Source organism: Stegostoma tigrinum, chromosome 5 (genome assembly GCF_030684315.1).
Source record: "Stegostoma tigrinum isolate sSteTig4 chromosome 5, sSteTig4.hap1, whole genome shotgun sequence".
NCBI lineage: Eukaryota > Metazoa > Chordata > Chondrichthyes > Orectolobiformes > Stegostomatidae > Stegostoma > Stegostoma tigrinum.
In genome coordinates, this window is record NC_081358.1 from 86495250 (window position 1) to 86514068 (window position 18819).

The 18819-nt window shown below is 41.2% G+C and overlaps 1 protein-coding gene across 3 annotated transcripts in view; it reads left to right on the forward strand.

The window, feature by feature from the left end:
• The window catches only part of cnbd1 (cyclic nucleotide binding domain containing 1), an 84986-nt gene that overhangs the window by 52589 nt on the left and 13578 nt on the right, over positions 1-18819 (forward strand). For all 3 annotated transcript variants that reach the window (XM_048528642.1, XM_048528643.1, XM_048528645.1), the window contains 2 exons: positions 6487-6624; positions 6744-6876. In XM_048528642.1, coding sequence (XP_048384599.1) covers positions 6487-6624; positions 6744-6876 — 271 coding nt within the window. The remainder of the gene's footprint in view (positions 1-6486; positions 6625-6743; positions 6877-18819) is intronic.

An 18819-nucleotide genomic window follows, 5' to 3' on the forward strand; every position in this document is an offset into this window, starting at 1 on the left:
ATTCATTTGTGGCATGTGAGTGTTGCTGGCTGGCTAGCATTTATTACCTGTCTCCAGTTGCTCTTGTGAAGGTGGTGGTGAAGTGCCTTCTTTAACTGCTGCACTTCACCAGCTGTGGGTTGATCCACAGTGCCATTAGGGAGGGAATTCCAGGATTTTGACCTGGCGACAGTGAAGGAACGGTGATATATTTCCAAGCCAGGATGGTTAGTGGCTTGGAGGAGAACTTGCAAGTGGTGGTGTTCCCATGTATCTGCTGCTGTTGTCCTTCTAGTTGGAAATGGTCATGTGTTTGGAAGTTGCTGTCTGAGGATCTTTGGTGAATTTCTGCAGTGCATCTTGTAGATACTGCATACTGCTGCTACTGAGGGTAGGTGGTGGAGGGAGTGAATGCTTGTGGATGTAGTACCAATCAAGGCAGACTCTACAGTCTTTGTTAAAGGGCATTTCAGATTATTAGAGGAACACAGAGGCAAGTGTGACGTACAAGCTACATGGAGTTGGAACATTGTTCATCTGTAGCAGCTTAGGATTGCGTTGGATTTTGGTGAACCATCGGAGTAATCCTGAAGTGTGGTCCCATCAGAGATCAAATGGGAATCAGAGGCTGTGTGAATAAATCCCTGCTGAGCAAGGCAACTTTATAAATACAGTTCAGTTAAATGCTGAGAAAATTAGAAGTAGATTGAGTACAGAGCTTAGAGTGATCTTTGCTGCCATTGCAAGCGGGCAACTGGTTTCCAGTATGGGAAAATCACAAAGCCAGAATTTCAGCTGAGAAGGACGAATTTCTTGTACAATATTTAATTTCTTCATCTTCCAATTCATCATCTTCCAAGGATGAATTATCAGTACCAGTTACAGAGATCATGCCAAGTAAGGAACTACCCTCCGATACTTGCACTAGGGTGTGAATATATTGGTTCATCAGTAAAGTACCCACAGGGAGAAAATGCAGGTGTCAAACTGAATTGACACATTGAAGTACACTGCCTATATACTTCATTGCAGGTTTGTGAGCAATTTATGAATAAAGATTTGCTGACAGATTTGAAGATGGGCTACGTACATCTCCATGTAACCCACACTGAGACAGGACAACAAATATCTACAGATTCAGGATAAGAAGGTGTTGAGAAACAATATCAGAAATTGCTGAAAAGATTCAACAGGTCAGGCAATATCTATGGAAAGAAAACTGAGTTAATGTTTCAGGTTCAGTGACCCTTCTTCAGAATTATGTGTTGAGAATATTAGGTTTGAAACAGTAGTGTTTTGGACTGTCCATTTACTTCTTGGATAAAAGAGTTGGAGTCTCAAGACTAACTAATCGGTGCATTTATTTGGATGTAATTGTGGGGTCATGGGGTTGGACTCTAGGCAGGAAAGGATTTCTAAGATATGCCTGATACTCATATAGACACAAAAATCTGCCAGGAGGGTAGAGAGGGAGCAACTAAAGGTCAATGATTTCTGTGGTTCACTGTGTAAGAATGCACGTTTTCACTTGGTTTGAAAAGATTAAATTTGTGAGGATTTGATATAGGCCTGGGGGATTTCCCCAATTGGTGTAAGGAGAATTTCCAGGAAATACCCTCACCAAGAAAGACCATTCTGGATGTAAAAGTCACCAGGCTATGGGAGGAAAGGAATGTAAGTAAATTCTTAGCAGTCAAGAATCACTTTACAGTTATTGAACATAGAGATCAACAGCACAGGAAAAGGACCCTCAACTCATCGCCGATGCGCCAGCCAAAAAAAATCAACTAACTATTCTAATCCTGTTTTTCAGTATTTGATCTATATCATTGTATGCCTTGACCTCTTAAGTGTACATTTAAATACTTACTAAACACTATGAGGGTTTCTGCCTCTACCACCCTTACAGAGAGTCAGTTCCAAATTCCCACCATGTACTGAGTGAAACAAATATTTCCTCATATCCCCTCTAAGTCTTCTCCCTCTTACCTTAATTTATTCCATAGATCATTCATCTCTGTATCAAGGGGAAAGGTTTCTTTCTGTCCACCCTGTCTGTATCCCTCATAATTTCATACATCTTAATCATTCCTCTCAACCTCCTATACTCTGTGGAAAACAAACCTCAGTCTATCCAATCATCCTTCATAACTGAAATTGTCCAGCTCAGAGAACATCCTTGTAAATCTGCTTTGCATCCTGTCCAGTGCTATCATATCCCTCCCATAATGTGGATTCTAGAACTACACACAATACTGGAACCAAAGTTTCATACAATTCCAACATAACTTCCCTGCTCTTAAACTCTATGCCTTGACTAATAAAAGCGAATAGACCATATACTTTCCTAACCACTTTATCCACCTGTCCTGATACCTGAAGGAACACTAAGGTCCCTCTTATCTTCAGTGCTCCATAGGGCCATTGAGAGATCATCATGTATTCCCTTGCTTTGTTTGCCCTGCCTTAGTGCATTCCCTTACATTTATCTGGATTGATTTCCATTTGCTACTGATCACCCTAGCTAACCAAGATGTCTATATTCTGTAATCTGAGGCTATGCTCCTCACTATTTACCACCTCATCAATTTTTGTATCATTTGTGAATTTTCTAATCAACCTTTTTACATTGAAGCCTAAATCATATTTATAACAAACAGTAAGTGTCTTAATGCTAACCCTTCTGGGACTCTATGGGATGCAGGCATCCAGCCACAAAAAGCCCCTTGACTGTCACCCTCTGTTTACTGCCACTCAGCTAATTATGGAACCAATTTGCCAAATTTCCTTTGATCCCTTGTGTCCAATCTTTGCTATCAGGTCCCCGTTCAGGACCTGTCAAAAGCCTGCAAGTAGACTACATCGAAACCATTAACCTTACCTTCATGTCTGGTCACCTGTTTTTAAAGTTCAATTAAGTTGGTCAGATATGATCTCCCTTTAACAAAATCATGCTGACTGTTTTTGATTATTCCCTGTCTCTTCATGTGGAAAATTAATTCTGTCCCGCAGAATTGCTTCTGATAGTTTCCCCACCACTGAGGTCAGACTGACCAGCCGGTAGTTTCCTGCTTGGTCCTGCTTTGGACTGTGGGAAAATCAAATGACTACTCAAGGAATAGTGTAAAATATGCATGTGAAGTGAATTTTTTGGTTTTGTTGAAAGTAAAAGGGACTAATTTTCTTCTGTCATTTAAAATATAAGTTCCTGACAGCAATATTTAGTCAGTAACATTTAGTCTGTTAGAGCAAATGTCTTAAAGCATGAAATCATGTTTCATCTTTTCATTTATTGAGTTTAATTTTCTTTTTTTTAAATCAGTCTCTACAGTGATCATTGCGCATCTATGTTTCCAGCTGTCTGTAATAGTAGAAAGTTCAGCTTAATAATTAGACTGTGGCTTTATCTCATCAAATTTCAATTTACCGTTTTAGCACACATAATAGAATGTGCTGTCTCCCTCAACACTGTCATTGGAATTGAGCCAAGTCTACAAAACATCCAGCCACATCGTTGTATATGTTTGATGTATGAGCTGATAATCTGTGGCAGAGTCAGAAAAATAACTCTATTTCTTTGAAAGTACTCCTGAACCCTCACATCAATGAAGCCTTACATTACACCCTCACACAATGTGACTTTGGGGCTTCCAGAGAAGGTCAATATCCTGCCTCCATAGGGACCTCTGGGGTATGTCACCTTACCTGAAATTCCGGTTTAACAATCAGTGTTTTCATGCTATATTAGAAGATTAGAATTCTGACAGTAAGCCAGCAGCCTACTTTCCTTCATTGGGTAGTGTATTGAATACAAAAGCACAGACAATAGACAATAGACAATAGGTGCTGGAGTAGGCCATTCGGCCCTTGGAGCCAGCACCACCATTCATTACGATCATGGCTGATCATCCACAATCAGTATCCTGTTCCTGCCTTATCCCCATAACCCTTGATTCCTCTATCTTTAAGAGCTCTATCTATCTCTTTCTTAAAAGTATCCAGAGAGTTGGCCTCCACTGCTTTCTGGGGCAGAGCATTCCATATATCCACCACTCTCTGAGTGAAGACGTTTTTCCTCAACACTGTTCTAAATGGCCTACCCCTTATATTTAAACTGTGTCCTCTGGTTCTGGACTCACCCATCAGCGGAAATATGCTTCCTGCCTCCAGAGTGTCCAATCCCTTAATAATCTTGTATGCCTCAATCAGATCCCCTCTCATCCTTGTAGATATAAAGCCTAAACTATGTATGACACTGGTTAAGCAACAGCTGAGGTTTTGTGAATAGATCTGGCCACCACACTAGGGTAAGGACATAATTGCAGTAGAGAGAGTACTGGGGAGATTTAGAAGGATGTTGCTTTTAAACTGTAGCTTTGATAAATGATTGGATAGGGCCGAGGAGGCCGAGGAGTGGACGAAATAAATGGATAGACTGAACAGGGAAGACCTATTTCCCCTGGTGAAGGCGTCAGTTACTAGGGGCACAGATTTAATTGCATTAGTAGAAGGATTAGGAGGGAAAGTATTTTTTTTTCCTATGGCATAATTGGCATCTGGAAACCGTTGCTCAGTTTGATGACTAGGATGGTAACTCTCAACTCTCTTTAAAAGGATCCTGAATCTGCATCCAAAGTGTTGTATCCTGTAAGGCTACAAACCAGGTCTGAGAAAGTAGTATTAGAATGGATGACCATTTATTTAGCTAGTGCAGATATAATGGGCTGGATGGCTTCTTTCTGTACTGTAATGTCTCTGTAGTTCTACTGTGAAGTTTCAATTTAAAGCTAAAGAAAAAAATCACGAAACATTTTCTTGATGTTGAACTTCTGATTTTGTTTCATTCTTGTTCCATTTTCTCAATTTTCCCCTTGTGCCCAAACCACACCAGGGTAGAATTTCAGTGATGTCCCTCATCATACCTTTCTCAAAGGTTGAGCAAAAACTGCAAGAAAATGGCACTAATGCCACTCATGCTGATGATCTCATTGAAATGTATAAGATTACGAATCAGCTTGATGGAATTGACAATAAAAGATTGGTTCATTTGGCTGGGAAATCTAGAAAACAGCGACATCACCTGAGAAAGGGGACTGTTCATTTAAGACAATGATAGGGAGACATTTCTTCACTCAAATGGTTGTAAAACCTTTGGAAGTCTATGCCAGAGAGTACTTTGGATTCTCCATTGTTGAACATATTTACAACTGAGCTAGATTTTTGGCGTCTCAGGGAATCAAGCAATACAGGAATATGAAGTTAAAGCTAAAGGCTGGCAATGATTGTATTGAATGCTGCAGCAGATCCATGGCCTGTATTATGTACTCCTTCTATTTCTTGTATTCAAACATAAGCTGCAGCTACATGTTTAAAGATTCTGTTGTTGCTGCTGTTTTCAGTACTCAGCCAGTGAATGTTTTGTGTCTGTTACAGTCATTGGCCTGAAAATTCACAAATTCTATTTTAATGGTGTTATTCTAATGGAGTGGTTCCAAACTGCCACTGGACCTCAACTCAAGTTAAAAGTTCAGTTTCAGAAGCCTAAGAATATAACAGTTTGCATACCTGGAAAATTGGTTGGAGTTTGCAAAAATTAATTTACAGATTGAATCATAACTCATCACTTCTCATGCTACAGAATCTTGGTGCTCATTGTCGTGCTTGTTTTAAGTCTCAGTCAGGGCTTCACAATGTGGGCTCTGGACCCCAAGTGGAATTGCAGGTTGAGGTTTCGGGACTGTGACCTCCAAGACAGTGATAAATGCCCTGGAACTTTATCTTACAGTCTCACAGGTCTTCTCTCCCTCATGCCCTTTCATCATACGTATCCTCATGAGGTTGTGACAATTTTCAATTCATGAGGGTCAGACCGGGAAGTTTTGAAAGCACTGATCCAAGTCAAAGTAAGCCAGGTTGATCAATATTGTCTTAAGGCTCAAATGCCCTGACTTGTAAGAAAAACCCCTCTGCAATCACGGGCACTCTTCAACTAGAGAAGGGTATAGATCCTTTCAGTGATTAGTTATCTTGAGTTGTAAACAGTTTTTTAACCTGAATAAAAGCCTCAAAGAAAAACCCACCATGTCAAGTGCCATGAGCCACTAAGACCCTTTAAACCAATCAAAGGAAGAATTTCTTTGGCGGGCCAGAAATTCCCTCAACTCTATATGAGCAAGGACATGGTATAGACTTAATGAGTATTCACCTAATGAAATTTTAAAGATGCAATACAAAAAGTGGCAAATAATAAGTCAAGATATGGCTAGTATCCACAACTTCTGCAGTTTCCTTGCAACCTGACCCATCTTTAGCCCTGTAAAATGTTAGTTGTTTTCTCAAGATTAGCACAAGGGATAAACAAGCATTTTAAATCAAAAGATTGACTATGAACATGTGAATGTGAATGACCATTTAAATGAAATAATCATATCGTGAAAACTGAACACCTCCCTTCATTTAGGTTTGAATGAATACTCTTCAGAAGGTCATTCTTTTTTGTATTTTCAGTTAACCTGTGGAGACAGCTTTGGTGACTTGGTGCCAATTCCAAGTCAGAAAACAGAGGAGAACTTTCTATCAGTGGTAACAGAAGACAGATGTGAAATTGTCAAAATTTCAACAGGACAATATGAACATGTAAAAAGGGCGAGTATTTTGTTTAATTCAACTAACTATTATTGAAGTCTGAATTTTTTCACTCTTCTAACTATCTTAACAAAGCAGCTAACAATGAATCTCAAAAACGCTGTTCTTTTGCATTGAAGGATCTCATGCAACGTGATGTATTGGTGAAGGAGGAGCTGATCCAAGCCTGTTCCTTTTACCAGCAATGGCCTAAATTATCTCTCCATAAACTAGTTGCATTAATCAAGTGGAAGCAGTTTCCTGAAAATTATGGTTCGTGTTCTCATTCTAATGTTTTTTACCGGATGGATTATTTGAGATAAATACTAACTAAGTAATCCAATCATTGTTTATCTGAATGGATAGTAGCATTTAATTGCCTTGTGCAAACATTCTAACAAAGGCAGATAGCATTGACCCTGATGATAGCTGATCAAATATACTCTTTTTGGACCGTGATTCAAAGTTAAGGGGACAAGATCCAATTTAGTGAGAAGCAATGTCATAATTTCTCTTCAAAAGTGGTTCACTTCTGCCATTTATAGGCATAGTTTTGGGTCAATCTATTTGAAGGCACTAATTTTGATAAAATGTATTCCCAAAATAAAGTGAATTCATCATGTGAATTTCTTTTTCTCCTGGAAAAATAACTAGCTTCCATGACAAATTCAAACCAGTGCATTTCATCGTGTAAGTGCTAATTGGCCTTCCTCTGAGTATTATTCCTAAGTTGGGGGGGGCACGCGCGTGTGTGTGTGTGTGTGTGTGTGTGTGTGTGTGATTTCTACACACTGAAATAGATATCCCATCATCAGTTCACCTTTTATTTACATGAGCACAGTACATGTCTCTGACCAGCCAGCTCAGAGCCAATCCTTAGAAGGACAAGATTTTCTGAATCTCCTGTTTATATCTGTCAGCCAGGGCCCCCTGATTGGCTCAGATTAATCAAGGATTGCATAGCCAATGAGATCCACCTGACCCTAATTCCAATCACAATACACACATATAAAAGAATTTTAATAGTCACATACACTCGAAAATTATAAATATGCCTTACATATAAGACTCCTGTCTAATGCAGTGTGAAGAAACCAGCTGAAGGACAAAAAAAATTGGCTCGTAGAAAAAGAAAATTGATGGACAAAAAGTGTTTGGAAAATTATTTTCAATGACTTGAAAGATTTTTTGGGTGAATTATTGTCACTACCTATTATCTTGTGATATATTGCATCCTCAAGGATTTTGATTTTTTTTTAATGATTTAGTTGATACAGTTTTTGTTTACTTGTAATATTTACAACATACTGTGGTGTTAATTTTAACATGAGCACTTTGTATAAATGGCTTTGTTGCCTGATTTACCTTGATGTAATGACGGTTGCCATCCTCAAAATGCCTTCCGCAAGTGCTAGAGTCCTGAGAGTTTCAACAAATAGGATTTTCTGAAATGGAAATTAATGCTGTATGATGTATGTCAGATTTTGATGCAATTTTGATGAAAAATTGGGCACACAATGAGTTAACTGATAGTGTAACAGAAGAAAGGATAAGATTGAAAGTTAATGTCCTGCGTTACGTAGGAAAATTCCGATGAATTGAGATAAGTTCATGTCTGACTGGAATGATTTGATTGAGAGATTAGTTGGGTACAAGATGACAGATTGATGAAGATAGTATATGAAGTATTTGTACTGTCATTGATGTGATATGGTGAATAATGCTCCTCAAACATCACTGGAGTCTCAAACCTACACAGTGATTTTCAATGATATGAATTGTAAATTTGTAGACTCCAAATTTGCAGATGTAGTAACTTGGGGGGGAACAGTAAGCTGTATGGATAGAATCAGGAAAGGAAACTTAACATTCAAACAGTATCTTTCACAGATTCCACATGTCTCAGGACAGCAACAATTTTGGTCAGAAAAGACAGAGCAAATTAAAGCTTGATCTTTAGCAAGTGTCAAACCAGCCACTTTGGATCTAAAAAAGGTTTGATTTTTCTTCTGATGAAGGGTGGCGACCCGAAACATCAGCTTTTGTGCTCCCAAGATGCTGCTTGGCCTGCTGTGTTCATCCAGCTACACACTTTGTTATCTTGGATTCTCCAGCATCTGCAGTTCCCATTATCTTTGATTTTTCTTTGAGTTGAGTGACTAGGAGCTATGGAGAAGTAATATATTTACTGTCTATATGCACAAATTACTAAAGGCTTGAGCCTAGAGACAGAATATGATCAAGAAAGCAATGAATTAATGGCCTTTACCTCAAGTCAGAGTAGACAGGGTGATATTTTAGAAGAAGGCATTCACCTGGCGGAGGATGAGTTAATAGGAAATGTATATGCAAGATGTAGATTTCAATGTAAGAAACTCACTTTGATGATAGAACATCTGAGGATCTGTGAAGCAGTGCAATTTTTTTTAATATTACAGCACAGTACAGGCCCTTCGGCCCTCAATGTTGCGCCGACCTGTGAAACCAATCTGAAGCCCATATAATCTACACCATTCCATTGTCATCCATATGTTCATCTAGCAACCGTTTAAATGCCCTTAAAGTTGTCAAGTCGTGTGCCTCAAGGATCTGTTTTGGGGCCACTGCTGTTCATCATTTTTATAAATGACTTGGACGCAGGCATAGGTGGATGGGATGGTAAGTTTGCAGATGACACTAAAGTTGGTGGAGTGGTGGACAGTGTGGAAGAATGTTGCAGGTTGCAGGGAGACGTGGATAAACTGCAGAATTGGGCCGAAAGGTGGCAAATGGAGTTTAATATGGATAAATGTGAGGTGATTCACTTTGGGAGGAATAATAGGAAGGCAGAATACTGGGTCAGTGGAAAGATTCTTGGTAGTGTGGATGTGCAGAGGGATCTTGGTGTCCATGTACATAGATCCCTGGAAGTTCCCACCCAGGTTGACAGTGCTGTTAAGAAGACTTATGGTGTTTTAGGTTTTACTGGTAGAGGGATTGAGTTCCGGAGCCATGATGTCATGCTGCAACTGTACAAAACGCTAGTGCGGCTTCATATGGAATATTGCGTGCAGTTCTGGTCGCCCCATTAAAGGAAGGATGTGGAAGCATTGGAAAAGGTGCAGAGGAGATTTACCAGGATGTTGCCTGGCCTGGAGCGCAGGCCCTATGAAGAAAGGCTGAGGGACTTGGGTCTGTTCTCATTGGAGAGAAGGAGGCTAAGAGGTGATTTAATAGAGATATATAAGGTGGTCGGAGGATTAGATAGGGTGGACAGTAAGAGTCTTTTTCCGAGGATGATGACTTCAGCTTATACAAGGGGGCATAGCTACAAATTGAGGGGTGATAGATTTAAGACAGATGTCAGAGGCAGGTAAGGGCGTGGAACGTCCTGCCTGCCAATGTAGTGAACTCAGCCACATTAGGGGCATTTAAACAGTCCTTGGATAAACATATGGATAATGATGGGATAGTGTAGGGGGAGGGGCTTAGGTTAGTTCACAGGTCAGCGCAACATCGAGGGCCGAAGGGCCTGTTCTGCGCTGTATTGTTCTATGTTCTATGTTCTATGAGTCTACTACTGTTGCAGGCAGGGCATTCCACACCCTTACTACTCCCTGAGTAAAGAATCTAGGTCTGACATCTATCCTATATCTGTCACCCCTCAATTTAAACCTATGTCCCTTCGTGCTACCCACCACCATCTGAGGAAAAAGGCTCTCACTGTCCACCTTATCTAATCCTCTGATCATCTTGTACGTCTCTATTAAGTCACCTCTTAACCTTCTTCTCTCTAACGAAAACAGCCTTAAATCCCTCAGCCTTTCCTCATAAGACCTCCCCTCCATACCAGGCAACATCCTGGTAAATCTCCTCTACCCTTTCCAATGCTTCCACATCCTTCCTCTAATGCAGCGACCAGAACTCCAAGTGCAGCTGCACCAGAGTTTTGTACAGCTGCAACATGACCTCATGGCTCCAAAACTCAATCCGTCTACCAATAAAACCTAACACATTGTACGCCTTCTTAACAACCCTATCAACCTGGGTGGGAGCTTTCAGGGATCTATGCACATGGACACCAAGATCTCTTTGCTCGTCCACGCTACCAAGAATCTTAACATTAGCCCAGTACTCTGTATTCCTGTTACTCCTTTCAAAGTGAATCACCTCACACTTTTCTGCATTAAACTCCATTTGTCACCTCTCAGCCCAGCTCTGCAGCTTATCTATGTCCCTCTGAAACCTGCAACATTCTTCCACACTATCTACAACTCCACAGAATTTAGTGTCATCCGCCAATTTACTAACCCATCCTTCTATGCCCTCATCCAGGTCATTTATAAAAATGACAAACAGCAGTGGCCCCAAAACAGATCCTTGCGGTACACCACTAGTAACTGAACTCCAGGACGAACATTTCCCAACCAGTACCCTCTGCCTTCTTCCAGCTAGCCAATTTCTGATCCAAACTGCTAAACCACCCTCAATCCCATACCTCCGAATTTTCTGCATTAGCCTACAGTGGGGATCCTTATCAAGCACTTTCCTGAAATCCATATACACCACATCAACTGCTTTACCCTCATCCACCTGTTTAGTCACCTTCTCATAGAACTCAATAAGGTTTGTGAGGCACGACCTACCCTTCACAAAATGATGCAATGCTGCATCATAGAGGTGAAAGATCAGATCAATGAGGACCATGACAATAGAACTAATAAAATCCCCGAATCAGAATAATTTCACCTGACTGGAGGATTTCAACTTATGGTTAGTATGATAACTTATATGATCAGGGATCGTCTGCACAGATATTTTATTTGGAGATATATTTATGAGGGTAGTGCAGTTGATGTGGTTTACATGGACTTCAGTAAGGGCTTAGACAAGGTTCCACATGGAAGTTTGGTCTACAAGGTAAGACTCCATTGGAAAATTAGCAAACTGGATCCAACATTATCGTAAAAATAGGAAGCAAAGGGTGATGGTGGAGTATTGTTTTTATCATGGAAAGCCTGTAACCAATGGTGTACCGCATGGATTGGGCTGGGAATCTTGCCCTTTGTTATGTACATTAATGATGTACATTAATGATGGATATGAAAATAGACGGTTTAATTAGTAAGTTTGCAAATAACATAAAAATTGGTAGTGTTGCTGATAGTGAGAAGGATGATCCAAGGCTACATTGGTCAGCTGATAAATTGAGCAGAGCAATTTGATAATTGCGTGGCAACACATTTTGGGTGGTCTGCTAAGGGAAGATGTATAGAATGAATGGCAGGTCCCTAGAGAGTACTGAGGAACAAAGGGACCTTAGTGTTCAAGCCCGTAGATCTCTAAAGTAGGATAGACACGGTGGTGAAGAGGCATACAGGATTCTTGTCGAGGCATAGAAATAAGGAGATGGAAGTCTTGTTGCAACTTTATGAAACATCAGTTAGGCTAGATAGAATACTGCATGCAGTTCTGGTCACCACACTATTGGAAGGATGTGATTGCACTGGAGAGGGTGCTGAGGAAATTCACCAGGTTGTTGGCTGGAATGAAAAGTCTCAATTATGAGGAGAGACTGGATGTGCTGTGTTTGTTTTCCTTGGAGCAGAGGCAGGTGAGGAGGGGATCTGACTGATGTACAAAATTATGACAGATACAGACAGAGTAGATTGTGAGAATTGTCTCCCCGTGGCAGACATGTCGAAGACCAGAGAGCATAAACTCTTTTTCACACAAAGGATGGGAGATACATAAAATGTGCTCCCTGACAGAGTGGTGGAGGAACGCACTCTCACAACATGTAACAAACATCTGTACAAGTACTTAAAATGCCAGCAATGGAACAAGTTTGATTGGATTAATGTAGTTTGGTGTTTATTGGTCATCATAGACATAGTGGGTTGAAGGGCTTGTTTCTATGCAGTATAACTATGATTTCTGTGACCATGAAGCATGGCCCTTCTGCCATGGGCTGAGAAAGATAAACATGAACACAATGAGACTACTTTGCTGCTACGAAAATCTTGGAGTAACTAACAACCTTTTGCCAAATAGACCATAAGGCAACCTGAAGATATCTACGATCAGGACATTGGTACCAGTTGGATCTGATCATTATTTTTAACATAATTTTCAGCGCACACTGGTGCCACAGTGCTGACTGTAATACAGATTACTCCCTGCTGCACACCAGGGTTAGGTTGCAATCCATGGTGTCATTTTAATTTAAAGTAGAAATGCTATCTTCATATAAACATCAACCCAGGTAAAAACCGAGAGTTCCTCAACTTAATTCAGTACAGCATTCCCTCAGCAAGTGAGGCAGCAAGATGGAAGATACACAAAAACGCATTCCATAAGTCAACACACTCAACATTTGAGAAACAGGAGCAGAAGAGAGCTTACTGTGTCCTGGCTAACTGAGCTTGAAACTGCCATTGAAACCAAGCTTCTGGTTTTATTAAATGTAAGAGAGATTCAAGCAAGAAGAGTCTGAATGCACTGGGAGCTGCTGTCAGTCTGATTAAAGTCCGACAGTATGCTAGGTGGTATGCCAGTGACTGCTGGTCATAATTTTGCCAGAAAGCTTGGAATCATTTTTACAAACATGTTCTGCAATCACCCAGTTTTTGCTTCATCTCCCAATGGAGATGAAACTACATTGTGAACAACTCATGTAGTAGACTAGTTTGAGTGAAAGGCAGGTAAATCACTGCTTCACCTGGAAGGTACATCTGAGCCAAATCATCAATCACCCTTTAAAATCAGGGGCTTTCACAGGGATGTGAGATGGTGATAAACAATTGTGTAAAGAATTTAATAATCAGAGAAAGATATTGTGGGAAAATATTGTAATGTCAGTCAGCAAAGGGTTTAACTGGCATCACACAATAAGCTCCTTCCATCAGCATACAAGGGACTTTTCCCATGATGAACTAACTAGTATCCTAAGGAGCATTCTCTTTGAATTGCAGAGAATTCTGCATGAATTGTGTACTGTCCCCTAACCAGTGCTTCAGCGATTATTCTCAGTTTTAACACCATGTAACTAATGTAGTAACCGACTGTTTACTAAAGTTGATGTCTCATAAGAGACACACATGTATCTTAGTTGTGAATTACATTGCATCTAAATAATCAGTAGTAAGTCTTTACTGTTTAATCAAGATTGAGCTTTTTTTTGCCAGATATACCATATGAGCATCCTTGTAACTTGCTAGCAGTAGCTTTACCAACTCTATATACTTGAAGGATTTGTGGCAGTAAACCCAGTCTACCCACAATCTGTTGGTGTTTCAGGCAACCAATTTACTAAGAGGCTGATAATCTATAATGCATAAATAAAGTATTTTCTAGTGGCCCAACTGTCTCATACTTCCTCAAAGTATGTTGTCATAATCCCAGAACTAATGACGTTGACGATCAACTTGCATAATAAAAAGAAAGTGGGGCTCTGCTGAACTGGACATAAAGTTCTGGAAAGTCTGCAACTTGGCCGTAGCTAATTCTAAGAAACACACTGAAGTGACTCCGAATGACCTCCGTCTTACTTTCTATCTCTCCGTTTGGGGAACTACTTTGAGCTTTCCCATAGTAGCATGGCAAACATTTCAAATGTAGAGTCACCATTACAACTATTTTTCTGTATTTTTGTTTAGAAAACATTGTGCTGTGAAATAATTTTATAGGAACCACAAGTTGTAATTAATCAATGAAGTGCTATTTTGCTCTTATGTTTTTATCCACGCTTCATAATGGGAAAAACATAATAATTTGTAGTCATGGGTGGCAGGGAGTGATTTTGTTGTCATTTCTTAGAAAATATCATTTCATGTTAAATATTTATTTTCAGACTTTTGTGGTCTTGGGAGCAGTGGGATTGAAAAATCTGCTGCCACAGTATCATCCAACAAGAATTAAAGGCACCATTAATCAGTGATAGCGTCCTCACTTTACTTGATCCTTAGTTCTGCCAGGTTGCAAGAAAAATATAATTTTTTTTAGAATATTTTGGAACCTGTTGTATGCTTTGTTTGTGTAGAAGCGTGACAGTGTACAAGGACCCATGTAAAGATATATTTAGCCGATAATAATCTTTATCCAAATACCCAGCAGCGGTGGGTATTAAGTTGTAGGTACAAGTAATGTTCTAGTGCCAAAGGGCATGAGTGGGCTTCTAATGACCAGAACTTTTGGCTTCAGAGAAGTCATAAGATTGATAATCAAAGCATTGATTATAATTCTGCTTTAGTGGCCCATTTTCCCATTGCATGTGTTTTGTAAGCACTGGGGTGTGAAATGTCAGAAAGAATACTGATGGAATTCTTCACTGAAGTTTGGATAAGGTTCAAGATTTATGGTGCACAGCAGTAAAAAGAGAAACATGCAAGATGAGATAAATGGGATATTTAATGATTGATTGATTGATTTAAATTTTTCATACTTGTTTTGCAAAGAAGTGAACACTGAGGGTTGAATCTTGCAATAATTGGTTGTATCCTTTTTTTTGTCGAAATTCCTGCAAGGTTTTGTCTTGCCTCATTAACTACCTACCATTCCCTTCTCATCTGATGCTTGCTAGATTCTCTCACTTGTTATATCCAAAAGTATTGGCTACTATCCAGATATACCAACATACACTGACATTCCTGATGCCAATGCCATGTTTAAAAGACTGTTGCACACCAGGAAAAGCACTCACAATCAAAGCTACCTTACATATTTCCAGACATTTGCCACAGGCATGATGGAGAAGGGGAAACTGGTGCCCTACTTTGTGAAGAGGACCTGGAGTTTCTGGTGAATGGAGTGGTGCAGAGGATGGTCATACTGTTTCCAGAGGCCCATCAAAGGAGACCATGGCTTTAGATTCTGTTAGTTTGGTTCAAGGTTGCTGTTACAATTCAATGCAGCTTCGACAGTCTTAAGAAATCCCAAAAATCTGGAAAGAGGGTCAGTGAAATTCTTTGCTCTGCCAGAGATACGCACCATCTCCTGTCTGCTACTTTACATTGGCTTTATCTCTCCTACAGTACCCAAACCCCGTCAAGGCTTGTGTCCTACCACTCTCACTATTGCATGCACCATCTTTCCTAATCTGCTCTCCCCTACCCCAATCCTCCTAACCTTGTGTGGCCTCTGCATTGCCTGCTTACTCACTCACTCACTCACTGAGGACACCTTATCAAATTTTCTCCAGCTGCGCCAGTACTAATAGCAGTGCCATCCAATTCTATTTTAATCAGTATCCCCCTTTCTCTTAATCGATTAAAAAACAACCCATAATAAGACCAAAGGGCCAGGACAGGTGGTGGGATGTTGAATTTCCTACTTTTCATCTCCATTGAGGAAAAGGTCTTAACCTTGCTGGTAAAGATTGGGATCGCTCCTGTGTTGATATTGAAACCTCCTTGTCATTGCAACCAAATAAGAAGCATTGTTCCAAAACCGGAATAGCTGGATAAACTGAACAGATCTGGCAACAACGGTAGAGAGAGAAACAGTTAATGTTTTGGTTTCAGAGATCCTTCTTCAGAACTGATTGCGATTTGGACAGAGTTGGTATATATGATTAGATTAGATTAGATTACCTACAGTGTGGAAACAGGCCCTTCAGCCCAACAAGCCCACACCGCCGCTTGAAGCATCCCACCCAGACCCATCCCCCTATAACTCACACACCCCTGAACACTACGGACAATTTAGCATGGCCAATCCACCTAACGTGCACATCTTTGGACAGTGGGAGGAAACCGGAGCACCCGGAGGAAACCCACGCAGACACGGGGAGAACGTGCAAACTCCACACAGACAGTCACCCGGGGCTGGAATTGAACCCCAGTCACTGGCGCTGTGAGGCTGCAGTGCTAACCACTGAGCCACCGTGCCGCCCTATGATGAAGGTGGCTTGGAGAGAGGAGTAAATGAGAGAGGGAGAACAACAACGACAAAAACAGTAATTGCTGGAAAAATTCATAAGGTCTGGCACCATCTGTGAAGTTAATGCAGAGTTAATGTTTTGTGTCCTCAGATCTGATGATAGCTAAGAAGAGGTTGGTATTTGTGCAGAAGATCAGGTCGGGGAAAAGAGGGAGGAATAAGCAATAGGTACAGATAGCGCCTAAAGAGAGATAAAAATAGTTGGACCGAAAAAGAAGTGGGTAAAGGTCAGCCTGGGGGAATCAATACCTGCTAATGTGAACCATTAGTGGCTGCCAATGGGTAGTGTGTGTGGTTGGAATTCATGTGATGACAAAGTCTGATGTACAGGGTTTAGGGTAAGGATATGGGAGAAAATGCTGAAAACCCAAAATTTTTCAACTCAGTATTGAGTCCAGAAGGTTGCAGGGTTCCCATGAGGTGTTGTTTTCCCAGCATGAGCTGAGCTGTGCTGGAGCACTGTAGTATGTTCTAGACAGAGCTACTAGTCAGGGAATATGGTGGTGTGTTGAAATGGCCGACAGCAGGATGATCTTGGTCATTTCTGCAGTCAGAATGTAGGCGTTCTGCATAACGATCTCCCAGTCTGCGTTCTGCCTCTCCAGTGTGGTGGAGACCACATTGTGAGTCGCGAGTACTGGAGACTAGATTGAGTGAAGTGCAGGAAAAATCACTGATTTACCTGAAAGGTGTGTCTGGGGCCTTGGATAATGAAGAGGGAGGAGGTAGATGGGCATGGGAAGGATCGGTGGAGGTGTGGGGATTCCTTGCAAGTGTAGAAGTTGTTGACCAGGGTATCCTAGACAGATCAGTCCTTGTGGAAGGCTGACAGGGCAGGGGATATTTATTTGTGTCTGGTGATGACATCCCTCTGGAGGTGACCAAAATGGCAGCTTATGGTCCTCTGGATATGGATGCTGGTGTGATGATAGGTGAGGACTGGGAGACCCTATCATTGTTGCGGGAGGGAAGAGAGGGGCTGAGGACCAGTGTGGGAAACGAGTTGGACACAGCTGAGGGCCCTGTTAACCACAGTGGTGGAGCATCCTCAGTTGAGGAAAAAGGTGGACATTTTGGAAGCCCTATTGTTGAACTGATGTGATGGAGATAGAGGAACTGAGAGAATGGAACAGAGTCTTTACAGGAAGTAGGATGTGATGTATAGTCAAGATACCTGTGGGAGTCGGTCGGTTTGTATTGGATATTGATGACCAGCCCATCCCCAGAAATGGAAACAGAGATGCCGAGGAAGGGAAGGGAGGAGTCAGAGATGATGGAAGTGAAGGTGCCAGCAGGTGAAGGTGGCAGCAGGTGAAAATTGGAAATGAAATAGATAATTCTTCCAATTCCAAACAAGAGAGGGAAGCAGTGCCGATGTTATCAATGTACCAGAGAAAGAGTTATGGATGGGGGCTGCAGTAGGACCAGAAGCTCTCTCCCACTGTGCTCCCCTATGCACTTAATGTTATCGTGCCATGTCTTCTATCCCATGGTTATGACATTCTCTTCCTGATCTACTGCAGGTAGCAGTGAGATGTCTACATGGCAGCTGTCAGGACAGCCATTCATGCCCCATTACGCATCTGAGGAAGACGCATGCTTCAGAAGAAGCACTGATAGGGTTGTCTTCTCCAAACCCCTCTCCCGTCACGCTCCTCAGATATTGACACCTTGGTGAGTGTTTTTTTCTAAATTGGAGTTGGAATTGCTTCACAGTCATGATTCTGCAGCTGGTCAAGGAAGAAATGCCTCAGGCCATTGGTACTCAGAGTACTGCCAGACACCAGACAGGAGAAGTTCCCCCTGATGTCAATATTGACATGAATGAGCAGACATACAATCGTCCTGGGCACTCAGAAACCTTACACAGATGCAGAAGAACTCCAGCAATGCAGTTGGGACCCTGCTGCCTCAGACAGGCAATCTTCTGGCTACTCCCAAGCTTGGCACTTACCAGGGAGAGCCAGGTCAATAGATAGAACATAGAACATTACAGCACAGTACAGGCCCTTCGGCCCTCGATAAATTGCAGCTAACTGCTACTTGCCCAACATTCTCTTTAATTGAGTTCATCAGATCAACACATGTTGCAATTCATCTGAAAACTTTTTTCAGACACCTCATGTTCCCATTTGAATGACCAAAATTGGCATTCATCCTCAACCTATTGTTCTTTTGCACCTATTCCATTCATCAATTGGAAAGGGTCCAGAAAAGATTTTCCAGGATGTGGTCAGGACTGGAGGGTTTGGGTTCTTAGGAGAGATTGAATAGGTTGGGGACTTCTTTCACTGGAGG